Source organism: Dendropsophus ebraccatus, chromosome 1 (assembly GCF_027789765.1).
Source record: "Dendropsophus ebraccatus isolate aDenEbr1 chromosome 1, aDenEbr1.pat, whole genome shotgun sequence".
NCBI lineage: Eukaryota > Metazoa > Chordata > Amphibia > Anura > Hylidae > Dendropsophus > Dendropsophus ebraccatus.
The window spans coordinates 16,301,087-16,317,760 of record NC_091454.1 but is presented as its reverse complement, the minus strand read 5'-3'; the positions used below and the strand labels follow the sequence as shown (position 1 = coordinate 16,317,760).

The 16,674-nt window shown below is 42.7% G+C and overlaps 1 protein-coding gene across 1 annotated transcript; it reads left to right on the top strand.

The window, feature by feature from the left end:
* The first annotated feature begins 11,401 nt into the window (after positions 1–11,401).
* Positions 11,402–14,478, top strand: LOC138772308 (hepatitis A virus cellular receptor 1 homolog). Its single transcript, XM_069952623.1, has 5 exons — positions 11,402–11,468; positions 12,528–12,860; positions 13,346–13,392; positions 13,591–13,702; positions 14,284–14,478. The coding sequence occupies exons 1-5, from the start codon at positions 11,417–11,419 to the stop codon at positions 14,304–14,306; spliced, it is 567 nt and encodes a 188-aa protein (XP_069808724.1). The 5' UTR covers positions 11,402–11,416; the 3' UTR covers positions 14,307–14,478.
* The last annotated feature ends 2,196 nt before the right edge of the window (positions 14,479–16,674 follow it).

Genomic DNA, 16,674 nt, shown 5'->3' with positions numbered 1-16,674 from the left:
CCGCGGCGTTTAAGTGTAAGTGACAGGGGGAGTCCCCTGTCACTTACCGATCGGGACCCCCGCAGTGTGACTGCGGGGGTCCCGATCGTTGAAACGGACTGCCGGAGGTCTCTCACCTGCCTCCGTGCGGTCCGATCGGCGATCTGCTACACTGAGCCTGCACAGGCAGGCTCAATGAGCAGAGCGCCGATAACACTGATCAATGCTATGCCTATGGCATAGCAATCATCAGTGTAGAAATCAAAGTAGTGAATGTAAAAGTCCCCCAAAGGGACTTCAAATGTGTAAAAGAAAAAAGTTCAAATCACTATTACACTACCCCAAAGCCCCTCCCCCAATAAAAGTCTAAATCACCCCCCTTTCCCATTATATAAATAAAACATATAAAAATAAATAAATAGATAAACATATAATATACCGTAGCGTGCGTAATTGTCCGATCTATTAAAATATAACAAGCGTCATTGTGATCGGTTAGCGGCGTACACGAAAAGAGGGGAAAAAGTGCGCAGATTACTGATTTTATGTTACATTATATATTAAAAAAATCTATAAAAAGTGATCAAAACGTCCGATCTTCACAAATATGGTATTAATAAAAACTAGAGATCATGGCGGAAAAAATGACGCCCCATACATCCCCGTAGGTGAAAAAATAAAACCGTTATAAGCGTCACAATAGGCCCATTTTATTAATATTTAATTGCCAAAAAAAAGGATTTCATTAAAAAATATATATAACATTAGAGAATCTGTGTAACCTGCATATGGTTGTGTTCGGACTGATGTATAGAGTAATAGTATCATGTCGCTTTTACCATATAGTGCATTACGTAGACACAGGAACCCCCCAAACGTTACCATATTGCATTCTTATTTACGATTTCACCTATTTATATCTTCATAAATAATATATTTGGGATTCCATCATACATGTTATGGTAAAATGAATGACGCCATTACACAGTACAACTATTCCTGTAAAAAACAAGCACTTACATGGCTTGTAGATAAAAAACTGACAGTGCTGGAGCTCTTAGAAGGGGAGGAGGGAAAAACGGAAACACTAAGATCAAAATTTGCGCGGTCCACTGGGTCATTTTGGGCCTGGTCCTCAAAGGGTTAAGCGATCGCAAAACGATCGCAAAACTAATTTTCCGTACGATATATCGTTCCGTCTAAATGCTGATCGTTAGGAAAAAAAATTGTTACTCCGGCATCGCTAATCGTACGATCGGGCCAATTATCGTTTCGTGTAAACGCACCTTAACTCTGAAATTGGCAGACTATTACAACAGAGACAAGGGTGAGGCTGGTGAACAAACCTGGGCAGAGAATCAAGCCAGTGTTCAGACTACAGGTACAGACCTGGCACCTGCTCTGGACAGTTCCTGACATGGACAGAGATGGCAACAGAGAGCACTGTGACAGACTGGAAAAAATACACTACTTCCTGCAGGACATACAGCAGCTAATAAGTCCTAGAATAATTAAGTTTTTTTAATAGAAGTAATTTACAAATCTATATCTAGTTAATTTACCAACAATGGTGGAGATTTATCAAACTGGTGCAAAGTGAAACTGGCTCAGTTGCCCCTAGCAACCAATCAGATTCCACCTTTCTTTTTCCAAAGAGTCTGTGAGGAATAAAAGGTGGAATCTGATTGGTTGCTAGGGGCAACTGGGCCTGTTTAACTTTTTTTTTTTTTAAATCAGATAACTTTTTATTATTCAACTCATTGCATAACATATAGGGGGACATGTATCATCGTGCGGTCCGGGGGTTTTCGGCAGAAATTGCCTATTTGCACAATATTTCATTCGCAAATGGCCGATTTGCGAATATAATATTCGCAAATCTGCACTTTCCACCGGGTACGCGGGGGGGCGGGAAGGGGGTGTGAAGAGGGCGGAACGGAGGGAGCGGACCCAGGGTCCACGCGATTCACCATCCGTTCCGCAAAAAGATACGCCGAAAACCTACTCCAGTCCTCAGCTGGCGTAGGTTTTCGGCGGTGCGCACCAGAGTGCATGGGATTTATGTAGAGGCAGTCCGCCTCTACATAAATCCCCGTAGCGCCAGGGATTCGGGGACATTTATAAGTCCGGCGTAAAAAACGCCGGACTTAATAAATGTCCCCCATAGTGCATATACATTAAAATAAGGCGTTGAATACAAAGATAAGAGAAAAAAGGAAACTGCTTAGCACAAGTACAATTTCAACAACATAGATAAAGGCACTAAATAAAACCAGCTTAAGGGTGCGTTCACACCTAAAGGATCCGCAGCAGATTTCATTTAAATAACTGAACACAACATTAAATCTGCACCATCAAATCTGCTGCGGATCTGCTGCAGATCCTGTAGGTGTGAACGCACCCTAAGCAGGCGAATATATATACAATGAGTCCACACCTTTTTCTGTATTTTCCTCAATACATGCTTGTACCACCACTGTGCACAGTCCAAACTAAGAGAAAAGTTAATGTCCCGTAACAGTAAAGGTGCACAGAAATAACCTTCTATTATAGTAAACAAAAAAGAAAAAACCCTTTCTGCTCAACAGGAGCCAAGCAATCCGCATTGCACCTCAGGGAACCTACGAGGTCGCTGAGGCTATCAACCTGTTATCCTCAAGAACGGAATGAACCATATACACTTGGAGCCATGGATAATAGAGCTACTCATCTTTAACTAAGCTATCTAGCGTTATCTACCCATTGCGTTAAGAAATTGTTGGAAGGGGTTTCTACACATACGCAGAAGAATCTGGCTAGGTATCCCTGGGGCATCTAACCATCGACCCCAGATTTACTCAAATTTATGGGAGCACTTTCTAAATAGGCGGGCCTGTTTCACTTTACACCATGTTTGATAAATCTATCCCAATGTTTTTTCTCCCCTTTACATATATCTCATCTTCTTTTATCCTCCCGCAGGTTGTTCCTTGGAGTCCTACTCACCAGGAGAAGGTGAAAAGATGTTATTGCCAAAAAGGGACTCTATTAGCAGTGCCAGCAGAGTGATCCCATCAGCAGGACTAGGACTAGGACGCCAAATGATCTGACACTTGGGGCCACTGTAAAGTTCCATGCAAACATAACATTTCCCTTGTTAGACTTTCAGGACATGACTATGTTTTCATCTCAGTATTTTAACCCCTTCAAGACCAAGCCTATTTGCACCTAAAAGACCAGGCTCATTTTTCAAAATCTGACCTGTCTCACTTTATGCGCTTATAGCTCAGTGATGCTTTAACGTATGCTAGCGATTCTGAGATTGTTTTTTCGTCACATATGGCACTTTATATTAGTGGCAAAATTTGGTCACTATTTTGTGTGTTTTTTGTGAAAAACATCAAAATATCATGAAAAATTGAAAAAATTAATTTATAATTTATTTATAATAATTTATTTCTAACGAATCCATCATTTTGCAATTAAATATACTGTTAAAAAAAATAGATAGATAAATAAATGTATATTTATCTATATATTTATTTTTTGCCAGTATATTGAATTGCACAATGATGGATTCGTTAGAAATAAATTATTGACCAACGAAACTGAATTTATTTCAACGAAAATGTGTTTTCTTAATTAAATATTAATTAGTACAGGAAGCTCTATAAGCCGTTAATTCATATTGCCGGCAATAGAGCATTCTGTACTAATCATCACTTTACTTTAATGAAAACATCAAATGTTTCTTCTAATTATGTTATGACAATAGCATTATTAGAAGAAACATTTAGAATTATATGTGCGCTCAGCTGATTGGCTGTTCGGCTGAGCGCACATATAATGAGCCGGTCCGCAGTACAGTGACTTCATTGTGCTGCGGACCAGCGAAGAGGACACATCGGGGTGAGTATAGAGCTCTCCCCACCCCCTCCCCAGCACTGCACCCCTCCCAGCAAGGAAGGGGGGGTCAGTTAACCTCTTCCTTGCTGGGATGGGTGCAGTCTGACATCAGTCTGGCCCCCAAGGGGTTAAGGGGGATGCAATACATCCTCCCTTAACCCCTTGGGGGTCAGACTGTAAGCAGCGATCTGTAAAGATGCTGCATACTGTAAGGTGCACAACACCGCTCACAATGATGGGTGTTGTGCTCCTGTTTGTGTGTTTTTTGTGTGTTTCTCCCTTTTTGTTTTTCAGATATCGGTATCCTGGGGATTACGTCGGATTCCATGGACTACGTCGATGACCAGCGTTTTTTTAATGTTTTTTTTAATAAAATGGTCAATGAGGGGTGTGGGGGTGTTTTTATTTGAATAAAAAAAATTGTAAACTTGTGTCTTGTCTTTATTTCTTTACTTTATAGACTTAGTAGTGGAAGCCGTCTAATAGACGGAATCCATTACTAAGTTGGGGCCTAGTGTTAGCCGGTATAAAATGGCTAACACTAACCCCCTATTATTACCCCAGTACCCAATGCCACCAGGGGTACTGGGAAGAGCCGGGTGCCAGTGGTCCCGGAGCGTCAAAATTGGCGCTCCTGGACCGGGCGGCAGCAGGCTGGTAAGATTTAGGCTGGGGAGGGCCTAAACCAATGGCTCTTCCCACCCTGGTGTTACCAGGCTGCTGTCGTTTGGTTTTTAACCCGGCTGGTTATAAAAATAGGGGGGACCCTATGCGGTTTTTTTTAATTATTTATTTATTTAAAAAAAACCGCATAGGGTCCCCCCTATTTTTATAACCAGCCGGGTTAAAAACCAAACGACAGCAGCCTGGTAACACCAGGGTGGGAAGAGCCATTGTTTTAGGCCCTCCCCAGCCTAAATCTTACCAGCCTGCTGCCGCCCGGTCCAGGAGCGCCAATTTTGACGCTCCGGGACCACTGGCACCCGGCTCTTCCCAGTACCCCTGGTGGCATTGGGTACTGGGGTAATAATAGGGGGTTAGTGTTAGCCATTTTATACCGGCTAACACTAGGCCCCGACTTAGTAATGGATTCCGTCTATTAGACGGCTTCCACTACTAAGTCTATAAAGTAAAGAAATAAAGACAAGACACAAGTTTACAAATTTTTTTATTCAAATAAAAACACCCCCACACCCCTCATTGACCATTTTATTAAAAAAAAACATTAAAAAAACGCTGGTCATCGACGTAGTCCATGGAATCCGACGTAATCCCCAGGATACCGATATCTGAAAAACAAAAAGGGAGAAACACACAAAAAACACACAAACAGGAGCACAACACCCATCATTGTGAGCGGTGTTGTGCTCCTTACAGTATGCAGCATCTTTACAGATCGCTGCTTACAGTCTGACCCCCAAGGGGTTAAGGGAGGATGTATTGCATCCCCCTTAACCCCCTGGGGGCCAGACTGATGTCAGACTGCACCCATCCCAGCAAGGAAGGGGTTAAGTGACCCCCCTTCCTTGCTGGGAGGGGTGCAGTGCCGGGGAGGGGGTGGGGAGAGCTCTATACTCACCATCCGATGTCCCGATGTGTCCTCTTCGCTGGTCCGCAGCACAATGAAGTCACTGTACTGCGGACCAGCTTATTATATGTGCGCTCAGCCGATCAGCCAATCAGCTGAGCGCACATATAATTCTAAATGTTTCTTCTAATAATGCTATTGTCATAACATAATTAGAAGAAACATTTGATGTTTTCATTAAAGTAAAGTGATGATTAGTACAGAATGCTCTATTGCCGGCATATGAATTACCGGCTTATGGAGTTTCCTGTACTAATTAATATTTAATTAAGAAAACACATTTTCGTTTAAATAAATTCAGTTTCGTTGGTCAATAATTTAATTCTAACGAATCCATCATTGTGCAATTAAATATACTGTCAAAAAATAAATATATATATAAATATACATTTATTTATATATATATTTATTTTAACACTATATTTAATTGCAAAATGATGGAATCGTTTACATTTAATTATTGAACAATAAAAGGGACTTTATTACAAAGAAAATGTGTTTTATTAATTCAATATATTAACCATGAGAGACATCGGCTATAGTGCAGAGGATCGCAAACCCCGGTAATAGCGATTCATGTAAACTGTTTCCCTGCTTTCCCAGATGCATCCAGAGGTGTTTGCATCACTTTCTTAACATTTTATTTCTTATTTTTAGTTGAACCAGATTTCCAAGTAAATGACCGTATGTTTTGAGCCGCATGTCTATTTTTTCCCACGGCAGTAGTTTCACCCGCACATTTACAGCCGCATAAAAAATACAGCCGCACAGTTACAGCGTGTGAACCCAGCCTCAGGCTGTAAAAAAATTAAAAATTAAAATTTTCCAATAATATATACATTTAGATTAAAGTTTCTCATTTTCAAAAGGAACATGAGGAAAAAAAGTACCCCAAAATTTGTAACGCAGGTTCTCCTGAGTACAATGGTACCCCATATGTGGGCATAAACCACTGCATGGGCACACAGCAGGGCTCAGAAGGGAAGGAGCGCCAATTAGCTTTTCCATTGCAGATTTTGCTGAAGAAGTTTCCAAGCGCCAGGTGCATTTGCAGAGCCCCTGTAGTGTCAGCAGAGAGAAAAAAAACCCATAAGTCACCCCATTTTGGAAAGTACACCCCTCAAAGAATTCATCTTGGGGTGTGGTGAGCATTTTGACCCCATAGGTATTAGAGGAAAGTATTCAAAATTGGCCAGTAAAAATGAAAAACTTGAATTTTTCCCAAAATATGTTGGTTTAGTTTGAAATTTCTAAATTTCACAAGGAACAGGATAAAAAATGTACCCCAAAATCTGTAACGCAGGTTCTCCTGAGTACAACGGTACCCCATATGTGGGCATAAACCACTGTATGGGCACACAGCAGGGCTCAGAAGGGAGAGAGCGCCAATTTGCTGGAGCAAAACCGCAGCTAATAACAGTTATTAGAATAGCGCAGTTACTAAAATACAATAAAAAAAATTAGATTACAGCTAATGTGGGGTGGTTACGGACAGTCTGGGGTGGTTCCGGGTAATCTAGAGGTGGTTACGGGCAGTCTGAGGTGGTTACGGGCAATCTGAGGTGGTTACGGGCAGTCTGGGGTGGTTACGGGCAGTCTGGGATGGTTACAGGTAGTCTGGGGTGGTTACGGGTAATCTGGGGTGGTTACGGATAATCTGGGGTGGATACGGTCAACATGGGGTGGTCACAGGCAACCTGCTGTGGTTACAGGCAACCTGGTGTGGTTAGAGGCAACCTGGGGTGGTTAGAGGCAACCTGGGGTGGTTAGAGGCAACCTGGGGTGGTTATGGGCAACGTGGGGTGAATACGGACAACCTGCTGTGGTTACAGATAATCTGGTATGGTTACAGGCAACCTGCTGTGGTTACGGACAATCTGGGGTGGTTGCGGACAATCTGGGGTGGTTACAGGCAACCTGCTGTGGTTACGGATAAACTGAAGTGCTAATAGGTGATCTGAGGTGGGTACCTGTAATCTGGCGTGGTTACGGGCAATCTGGAGGGGGTCACTGGCAATTTGGGGTGGTTAGAGGCAAGGTGCAGTGTTCAGAGGCAAGGTGCGGTGGTCAGATGCAAGGTGCGGTGGTCATAGGCGATGTGCGGTGGTCATAGGCGACGTGCGGTGGTCAGAGGCAAGGTGCGGTGGTCATAGGCGACGTGCGGTGGTCATAGGCGACGTGCAGTGGTCAGAGGCGACGTGCGGTGGTCAGAGGCGACCTGCGGTGGTCAGAGGCGACCTGCGGTGGTTGCGTGCAATCTGGGGGGTTACATGTAATCTGGCATGATTACGGGCAATCTGGGGTGGTTATGCCCGGTTATGCCCAACCTGCGGTGGTTAGGGGCAACCTGGAGGGGTTACAGACAATCTAGAATTGTTACGGATAGAGTTAAGTGCTTATAGCTAATCTGGAGTGGTTACAGGCAATCTGGGGTGATTACGGGTAATCTGGGGAGGGGTTAGGGGTAATTTGGGAGTAAACTGTAATTATTACTATAATAAAAAGTGTGTGTTTTATTTTTTTGTATGTTTGTCACTTTTTGTACTTTATACATTCATGTTCACTGTATTACTATGATTACTGTGATATTTTCTATCACAGTAATCATAGTTCAGTGACAGAGACCAAATTGGTCTCTGTCACTTTAAATTTTCAGAGCTTGGCTGGTTGTGGAGCGCATGCGCACTTCATAACCAGCCAGGACACCGAAGAGGAAGGAGCTCCGTGGATCCGGTGAGTATATGGGGAAGGGGGGGTGACTGGGGGACGGGGTGACAGGGGGGGTGGGGGGCGACTTGGGGGGTGGGGGAACATCATTTTTTATCCCCTGTCACCAATCATTCATGGTAACAGGGGATAAAAAGTGCCTGGAGCACATGGCACAAGCGATCAGCGGTATATAGTATATACCGCTGATTGCTTGTACCGGGACCCACAGGGGGGGTCCCGATGACTGCCCCATGCTCTCCGCTACCTCCGGTGGCGGAGAGCATGGGGCTTTCATTCATTTTTCTTTTTTGATCACTGTGAACAGACATTAGTCTGTTCACAGTGATCGCGGCTGCCATCTTGGATCCGATGGCCGCCGCGGGAGGGGGGGTTAGTGACTGGGGCACTAGGGGGCTGATCTGGGGTCTGATTTTTACTTATTTCATCTCCCCCCACCGTGGATTCACGGTGGGGGGAGATGAAATACAGCGGCGGCACCGGCCCATTAGTGACCGCCGTTTCGGCGGTCACTAAGGGGTTAATGGGGGTCAGCTGCGGAATCGCAGCTGATCCTCATTATCTCCGGTGCTGTACACAGATGAGAGCGGGATCGCTGTCCCTGCAGCGATCCCGTTCTCATCACAAAGCCCCGTCAAAGCCGGAACGTATATGTACATTCCTACTGCACGGGGCATGTGCAATAGGAACGTATATATACAGATGGCTGACGTGAAGGGGTTAAGGACCATACACTTTTTATAGTCCTAATGACACTGCCAGGGGCGTAGCTAGGATTCATGGGGCCCCATAGCAAAAAAAAAAAAAAACACATGGGACCCCCCTCCAGTATCCTCCCCCCCATATGAGCAGTTATGACCTTAAGTAGTATTCAGGCCACTTTGTCACCCCATATAGTATATAATAGGCCTTCTGTGCATCCATGTAGTAGTTAGGGCCCTGACGCTTTATAAAGCCTCCCTGTAGGCAGGGCCGTTTCTAGGGCCGGGCGGGCCGGGCCACCGCACAGGGCGCAAAGAGCAAGGGGGCGCCCCGGCAGTGCCAGACAGCACCTGGCCCCCGCACACTCACCACATCATTGTCGGAATGCATGTACCGGAGTCCCCCCCGCGCTCCTATTCATAAGCGCCGCGCTGTAATGATGCAGCCGCTCGGTGCTGTTACTACAGCGCCGCACTTATGAATACAGTCTCCCCCGCTCCCAGCATCTAATTACAGATGCTGTCCGGGTGCGGGGGGACTCCGGTACATGCATTCCACGTCCGTGATCTGTCAGGATCACGGAACGTGGGAATGCAGCCTTAGAGGGACACTGACAGGCCCGGTCTCCCTGCATCCCTGCAGCACCCGCCCCCGGACACTGAAGGGCCGCGCTGCCGAAGCTGATGAATACAGAGACTTCCAGTGCAGGCTTCCTCTGGTAGCTACGCCACTGGACACTGCCATACAAAGACTTGTTTTTTTCAAGGCACCTATTGATGGTCAATATCATTGGCTGATTTCATTTTATTCCTTTTTGACAGGGGGGGGGGAGAATACAAGAATACAATAGTAAATTGTATGTATTTTCTTTTGTTGCAGAACATATCATTACTCAGCATTGATTCCCTGTCTGCTCCTCTGCCTGTGGCATTGTTTAGCACAAGGCAGCATGCTGTAAACACACTTATCCTTCCCTAAATAACCTAGTAAAGATATGTATGTATATTTGTACTGTATATGATATGGGAAAGTGATGAAGGCTGTAGGAGCTGGTCCAAGGCGGTGACACCACTCCAATATCTAGCTAGGCCTCCAGTGATAGCATAGGATGATATATTGTTGATATTGGGTATGTTACACATCACACTTGCGCTTGTACTTTTTTATGTTTATGTGTGTGTAATCAGAAAATTACCTATTGTTTAAATCAAGTTTTTATGTTAAACATATTTTTTAGAAATTTTTGATAACATATTTCTAATTTTAGATTTTACTATCAACTAAAAAAATATTTTACTATTAAGAAAAAAAATGTAAAAATTAAATTGTGCAGTTTCCATTCCCACCACTAGGCCTCAAACCAAGCTGAGACTTCCTGTTCTGTCTGTGATGATAAGGAGGAGGCTGCTGGAAAGTAATCTGTACAGCATTACAGGAACCGATGATAACAGTAAATAGAGAAGACAATAAATAAAGCTGTCAGCTCAGCCTCCCCCTCCCCGTGGAATGAACTTTTCATACATCACAGAATATACCTTGTCCCATTCATGTTAATGGGACAGGTCCTGTCCATTGATGTCTGTGTCCATGGGGCTTGCTGTAAAGCATATGACTAGATGCTGTTAAAACAGCTTAGTCAAGATGGCTGCCTCAAAAGAATGTCCAAAAAATTATAAGATAACAGAAACAGACCAGTAAAAACAAAAACATTTTGACAACATTAAATAATTAATAGCAATGTTCTCCGTTTCTACAATGGGCCAAGTTCACTCTGGAAGCATTTAAGCCAAAACTAGCCCACCACTGTTGTCCGGCTATAGGATGGTCTGTGGGCCGTGCCAGACCCCTATTGCTGATCGAGTGCAGGACTGGGGCAGGTACACCTGTTACTAATAAGAAAGCATGCTGCATGCTGGGAGATGTAGTTTCCTGGGCGGCGCCATCTTGAGAAGATACTGTCTCATATAAAGTTTGAAATGGAACAACAGCGCCACAAAGCACAAGAGAGGGGTCAAAATGAATGTGGGGGATTTGTAAGTAAGCCAAGTGGGCTTTGGGAGGTTTTGGTTTGATGGAAAATGGACGGAGTACCCCTTTAAGCTCCCACAAGAGATTTTACAATTGAACTTTTTACTTGTCTTAGAGGCACAAATCATGGTGTGAACAAAACCTTAGAGACATATGTAGGTACAGTTTTTTCTCACAGCTGTCTACACACTACTACAGGGGTAATGCAAAAAAATTTATAAAAATCTTACGTCCCAGCTAGTCATAAAAAGGGTAGGGTGACTGACTGCACATTTTACACCCACAGCCAGCAGGACTATTAGATTTTAGTATAGACTCTCTTTATCCTATGAACATTTCTAGTTATAGTTATTTCTTTTATATTTAGTCGTCCATCCTAGGTCTACACCAACATAAAAAAGTACATAAGTGTGAAATATACAGATGTGTGGTTATTGTTCCTGTCTCTCATTTCCTGATTCCTCACCTCTGTATAGACCAGGCCACCGGTATAGACGGTCACACAAGATGTCTTGTCTGAAGACCCTCAGAATATATATACTTATTCTCTACTTCTCAGGTATGTGAAAACATTCTTTACAGATATATATGAGATAGATAGATAGATAGATAGATAGATAGATAGATAGATAGATAGATAGGAGATAGATAGATAGATAGATAGGAGATAGATAGATAGATAGATAATAGACAGATAGATAGATAGATAGATAGATAGATAGATAGATAGGAGATAGATAGATAGATAGATAGATAGATAGATAGATATGATGGAGAAGAAGATGGAGAAAAAATAACTACAGTCCAGTACACGTAGTACAGGTAGAGGATAGTGTAGTACATGTAGTACAGGTAGAGAGCAGTACAGTACATATAGTACAGGTAGAGAGCAGTCCAGTACAGGTAGTACAGGTAGAGAGCAGCACAGTACCTGTAGTACAGGTAGAGGGCAGTACAGTACATGTAGTGCAGGTAGAGGGCAGTACAGTACATGTAGTACAGGTAGAGGGCAGTACTGTACATGTATTGCAGGTAGAGGGCAGTACAGTACATGCAGTACAGGTAGAGAGCAGTAGAGTACATGTAGTACAGGTAAAGAGCAGTACAGTGCATGTAGTACAGGTAGAAGGCAGTACAGTACATGTAGTACAGGAAGAGGGCAGTACAGTACATGTAGTACAGGTAGAGAGCAGTACAGTACATGTAGTACAGGTAGAGAGCAGTACAGTACATGCAGTACAGGTAGAGGGCAGTAGAGTACATGTAGAGAACAGTACAGTACATGTAGTACAGGTAGAGAGCAGTACAGTACATGCAGTACAGGTAGAGGGCAGTAGAGTACATGTAGAGAACAGTACAGTACATGTAGTACAGGTAGAGAGCATTGCAGTACATGTACAGTAGTACAGGTGGAGGGCAGTACAGTACATGTAGTACAAGTAGGGAACAGTACAGTACATGTAGTATAGGTAGAGAGCAGTGCAGTACATGTAGTACAGGTAGAGAGCAGTATAGTACATGTGGTACCGGTGTAGAGCAGTACAGTACATGTAGTACAAGTAGGGGGCAGTACAGTACATGTAATACAGGGCTATAAAAAATCCCTTCCTCTCCACAGGTCTGGCAGTATCAGGAGATGTCACAGGATCAGTTAATGACACGTTGACCTTACCCTGCACATACTCCGATCATACTAATCTATACTTCATGTGTTGGGGACGAGGCAAGTGCTCATGGCGTAGCTGTAATGATGAAGGGATCATCTGGACTTATGGCTACAAAGTGACTGGGTGGAAATCTGACAGATACCAGTTAAAGGGGAACACCAGTCAGGGGGACGTATCCTTGACCATTACTCGGACCGATAAACAAGATGAAGGAACTTACTGCTGCTATGTCACTGGACAGCTCAACGACCTGAGAAAAGAAATCACAGTAAACATAAAAGAAGGTAAGACTCATTACTCTTGCAATGTGTGATATATCATAGTACAGGCAATCCACAATTAACTAGTGTGGCAAATTTTACCATAGCAGCAAGAAGAACACCTGCTATTTGGCCCAATGTACAATGTAGAAATATAGGTGACAAGAAAGATGTAGATGTAGTTATTTATATATATATATATATATATATATATATATATATATATATATATATAAGATATGTGTTCTAATGTTGCTATTTTTTGTTTACAAAAGTAAAACGGAAATTAACGCCGTTTTAAGATAAACTATAGTAAAAAATCTAGTGGCTATATTGCATTAGACATGATCCCCTTGCATTGAAGCCGCCAGGTATTATACTATATATTTCTTAATACAGCATATTTTTGTTCTAATTTTACTTTTTTCATTTACTAAAGCAAAACTGAAAGGGAAATATGACATTTTAAGAAAATTCACTGATCTCTAATATTAACTGTTGTGTTTCAGATTCAGAGGTGAGAAAACTTACTACAGATGGATCTACAGAAGTGACAGTAAAGCAGACTCTCTTCCTTATACAAACGTTTCCTAATCTATCTATCTATCTATCTCCTATCTATCTATCTCCATCTCCTATCTATCTATGATATATTGTGCCTTACCATGGTTATTTTACAGATCTGTAATTGTTATTACATTCTTCTTTTCTAATAAGCCTACTTATAACTTTCCTTTATGTTTTCCCTATACAGACAATAACTGATTCAATGGATTCCAGAGAACAAACAATACTTTCAATTGCCAACATCATTCGTCTGATTATAATCCTCCTGTTACCACCTTTGTTCCATCCCATATATAAATGTGAGTCTGATATACTTTACTCATGGAACTTCTATAACTAATATACTCCTATAGCTGTCAGCCAGTTATAGTTTGTTCACTGAATAAGGCTCGGTTCATTATATATATATATATATATATATATATATATATATATATATATATATATATATATATATATATCAGTTATATCTAAAGTCCATAGCTTGACCCCCATTGACTAATTTTTATTTTATTATTTTTTTTTGCGTTTTTTGACATGCTAGTGAATTTTTGGTCACAGAATACTAAGAGGTATTGAAAAAATGAGGTGTTCTAAAAATATAAAACAAATTTTTTCTTTAAAAAAAATCATACTGCGAATGATGTCACCAGGTCCCAGCTGCTTCCTGCTTCCACTGATATGTTCACACTGCAGGATAGGTCCAGGCATTTGTATTGTTGACATGTTAGAGGGAGTGGTGAGTTGAGGGGACCCAGTACCTTTGAAAATCTCATACAGTCATTGGCTACTGCATGTAGCTAACCGACTAAGTGTTCTTGCCCTTACCTTTTGTTAATGTTAACATAAATGTTCTTCTTCTTGATTCCTCCTCCCGCAGTTTGTTCCTTGCAGCCCTACTGACCCGGAGAAGGTGGAACTATATCAGTGGCCGAAGAGTGACCCCATTAGAGTCGGAGCCTAAGCACCATTTGGGCTATATATGATTTATTAGTTTACTTTTAATCACTAGTTGTATAGGAATAGGAAAAAATAGTGAATTTTATATAGGGTTTTTTGGGGACCTTTTTATGGCATGCACCGTGCAGTATAAATAATAATAAAACTGCAATTTATTCAATTGTCTGTGATCAATCATTGACTTGCAGGTTGTGTTGTTACGCAGGCTCGGCTCCAGGTTAAGCAAGTTCTTGGGTGGGTAGTCCCCTCCTTACCCTGATAATTAGTCCTCCCTTATTTGGGTATCCACCATGTTGTTAGTCCCCTGGACCCTAGTAGTTACCCCCACCGGTAAATAGTAATGCCACCTGTGGGAATTTGTCCCCCTACAACCCTTCCCCCATGCTGATGCTGGTCCTGCTGCTGAAACTTTTTGTTTTGGAGCGGTGACCAGTGGAGACTGAAAGGAACTGGAACGGCAGCTGCAGGGAACCAAGGTAGGTAAGTATGACTTTTTTTATTTTAACCAGCCCTGTAACATAAAAATATATATGTAATTATGCTTGAAAATCTGTCTTAGGGTATATTCACACGGGCGGGCTCGCAGCGGGCTCGGCAGGTCCTGGCAGTTTCCATACACTACATACTTGCTGCGGTCTAAACGACCGCAGCGAGTATGTAATTATACCGCCCTTAACCCCTTCTGCTCCCGCCCGGCTCCCCCGCTGTAAGCATACTTTACCTGTCCTTGCTGCACGGGTTCGGCGTCCTGCTCTCCTGTCCGGCCAATCAGTGTGTTGCCCAGCCGCAGCCACTGATTGGCCGGGCGGGAGAGCAGGACGCCGGACCCGTGCAGCAAGGACAGGTAATGTATGCTTACAGCGGGGGAGCGGTATAATTACATACTCGCTGCGGTCGTTTAGACCGCAGCAAGTATGTAGTGTATGGGAACTGCCAGGACCTGCCGGGCTCGCAGCGAGAATCTCGTTGCGAGCCCGTCCGTGTGAATATACCCTAAAATGCAACTTTTCTGAAGTACCAAATTTGAAGGTCTGTTTGTACAGCTCATTCCTAGTTTCAAGACTTTCAAGTGTCAGCAGAAACTGCCTGCTCAGCCAAGGACTAAAACTGACCAAAATTTAGATAAAATGAGGACAAAATAGTAAAATAAAAAATTAAGTGATCCTAACCCACACAGGTCCTTCACAGTTCCTATTCCAGCGCCTTTTAGTCCTCCTTTGTTCACTACTTAGTCCTACTTCGCAGACAAGCAGTTTCAAGAGGAGCAGTCTGCTGAACCCTGCCTGATCATCAGCTGCAGTGGTGTCCCGGTCTGGTCAGTAATTGGCATCAGCCGCCTTGGAGTGCTAACCAACAGAGACTGAAAGCTGATCTGCAGGCTTTGGGGGATCAGGTTAGGTAAGTATTGTTTTTTCTTTACCAGCCTATCAGCAACTTATAAAAATGGAGTAATGCAAGAATACCCCTTTAAAACATGTATACAACTTTTTGAAGTACAAGAGTTGCAAGGTTTTGTTTCTTTTTGCAATAGTTTGCTATTTTAGATTAGGCACTAGTAGTAGGCATGGCATAACAGAAGGATGAAGTATCAATTGTCATAATGCATTTATTATATTTATTAATAGTTTTATATTGAGGTAGGTAGGTAAAAATACTGACAAAATTGGGCCAAGATACTGACAAAGTAAAGAAAAATTAGGACAAAATACAAAACAAACTTAGGAAGAACTTGTTTCGAGGCTCATATGAGTTTGGATATCTAATAAACATCTTCAAGATTTGTGTTGTAATATTAACAACAGCTTCAGCTTTTATTGGAGGGGCTATATCAAATAGACAGCAGGTGGCACTGTGTCAAAGGGAAGTAATCAGCACAACTGTGCTGAGTAGGTTCCCAGCAGCGCTTAAAGGAGTACTCCACTTAATAAAATTTAAGTGTTAAATCCCCACCTATAATCTAAGGCTACGTTCACACTACGTAAAATTACAGTCGTAATTTTTCACGGCCGAGGATTTGCGTTCACACATGCGGTCGCATGTCCGATCGCACTTCCGACCGTAAGTGCTAGCCGTGAACATACGGCTTTGTTTAATGTGGCTTCCTAGCATGATTTCAAGCGGGCTGACACAGGTCGTTTACTTTAAATATAGCGCCCAGCCCGAGAAACCACTCAGAATATATTTTATATCAAAATCAAGTTTACTTTGGCAGATATCAGATGTACGTTCGCGTCCGCATTGAAACTCATGGCCGCAGGTGCAACATTTCCAGCCGCAAATAATGGTCTTGTTCATTTTTCACGGGGCCGTA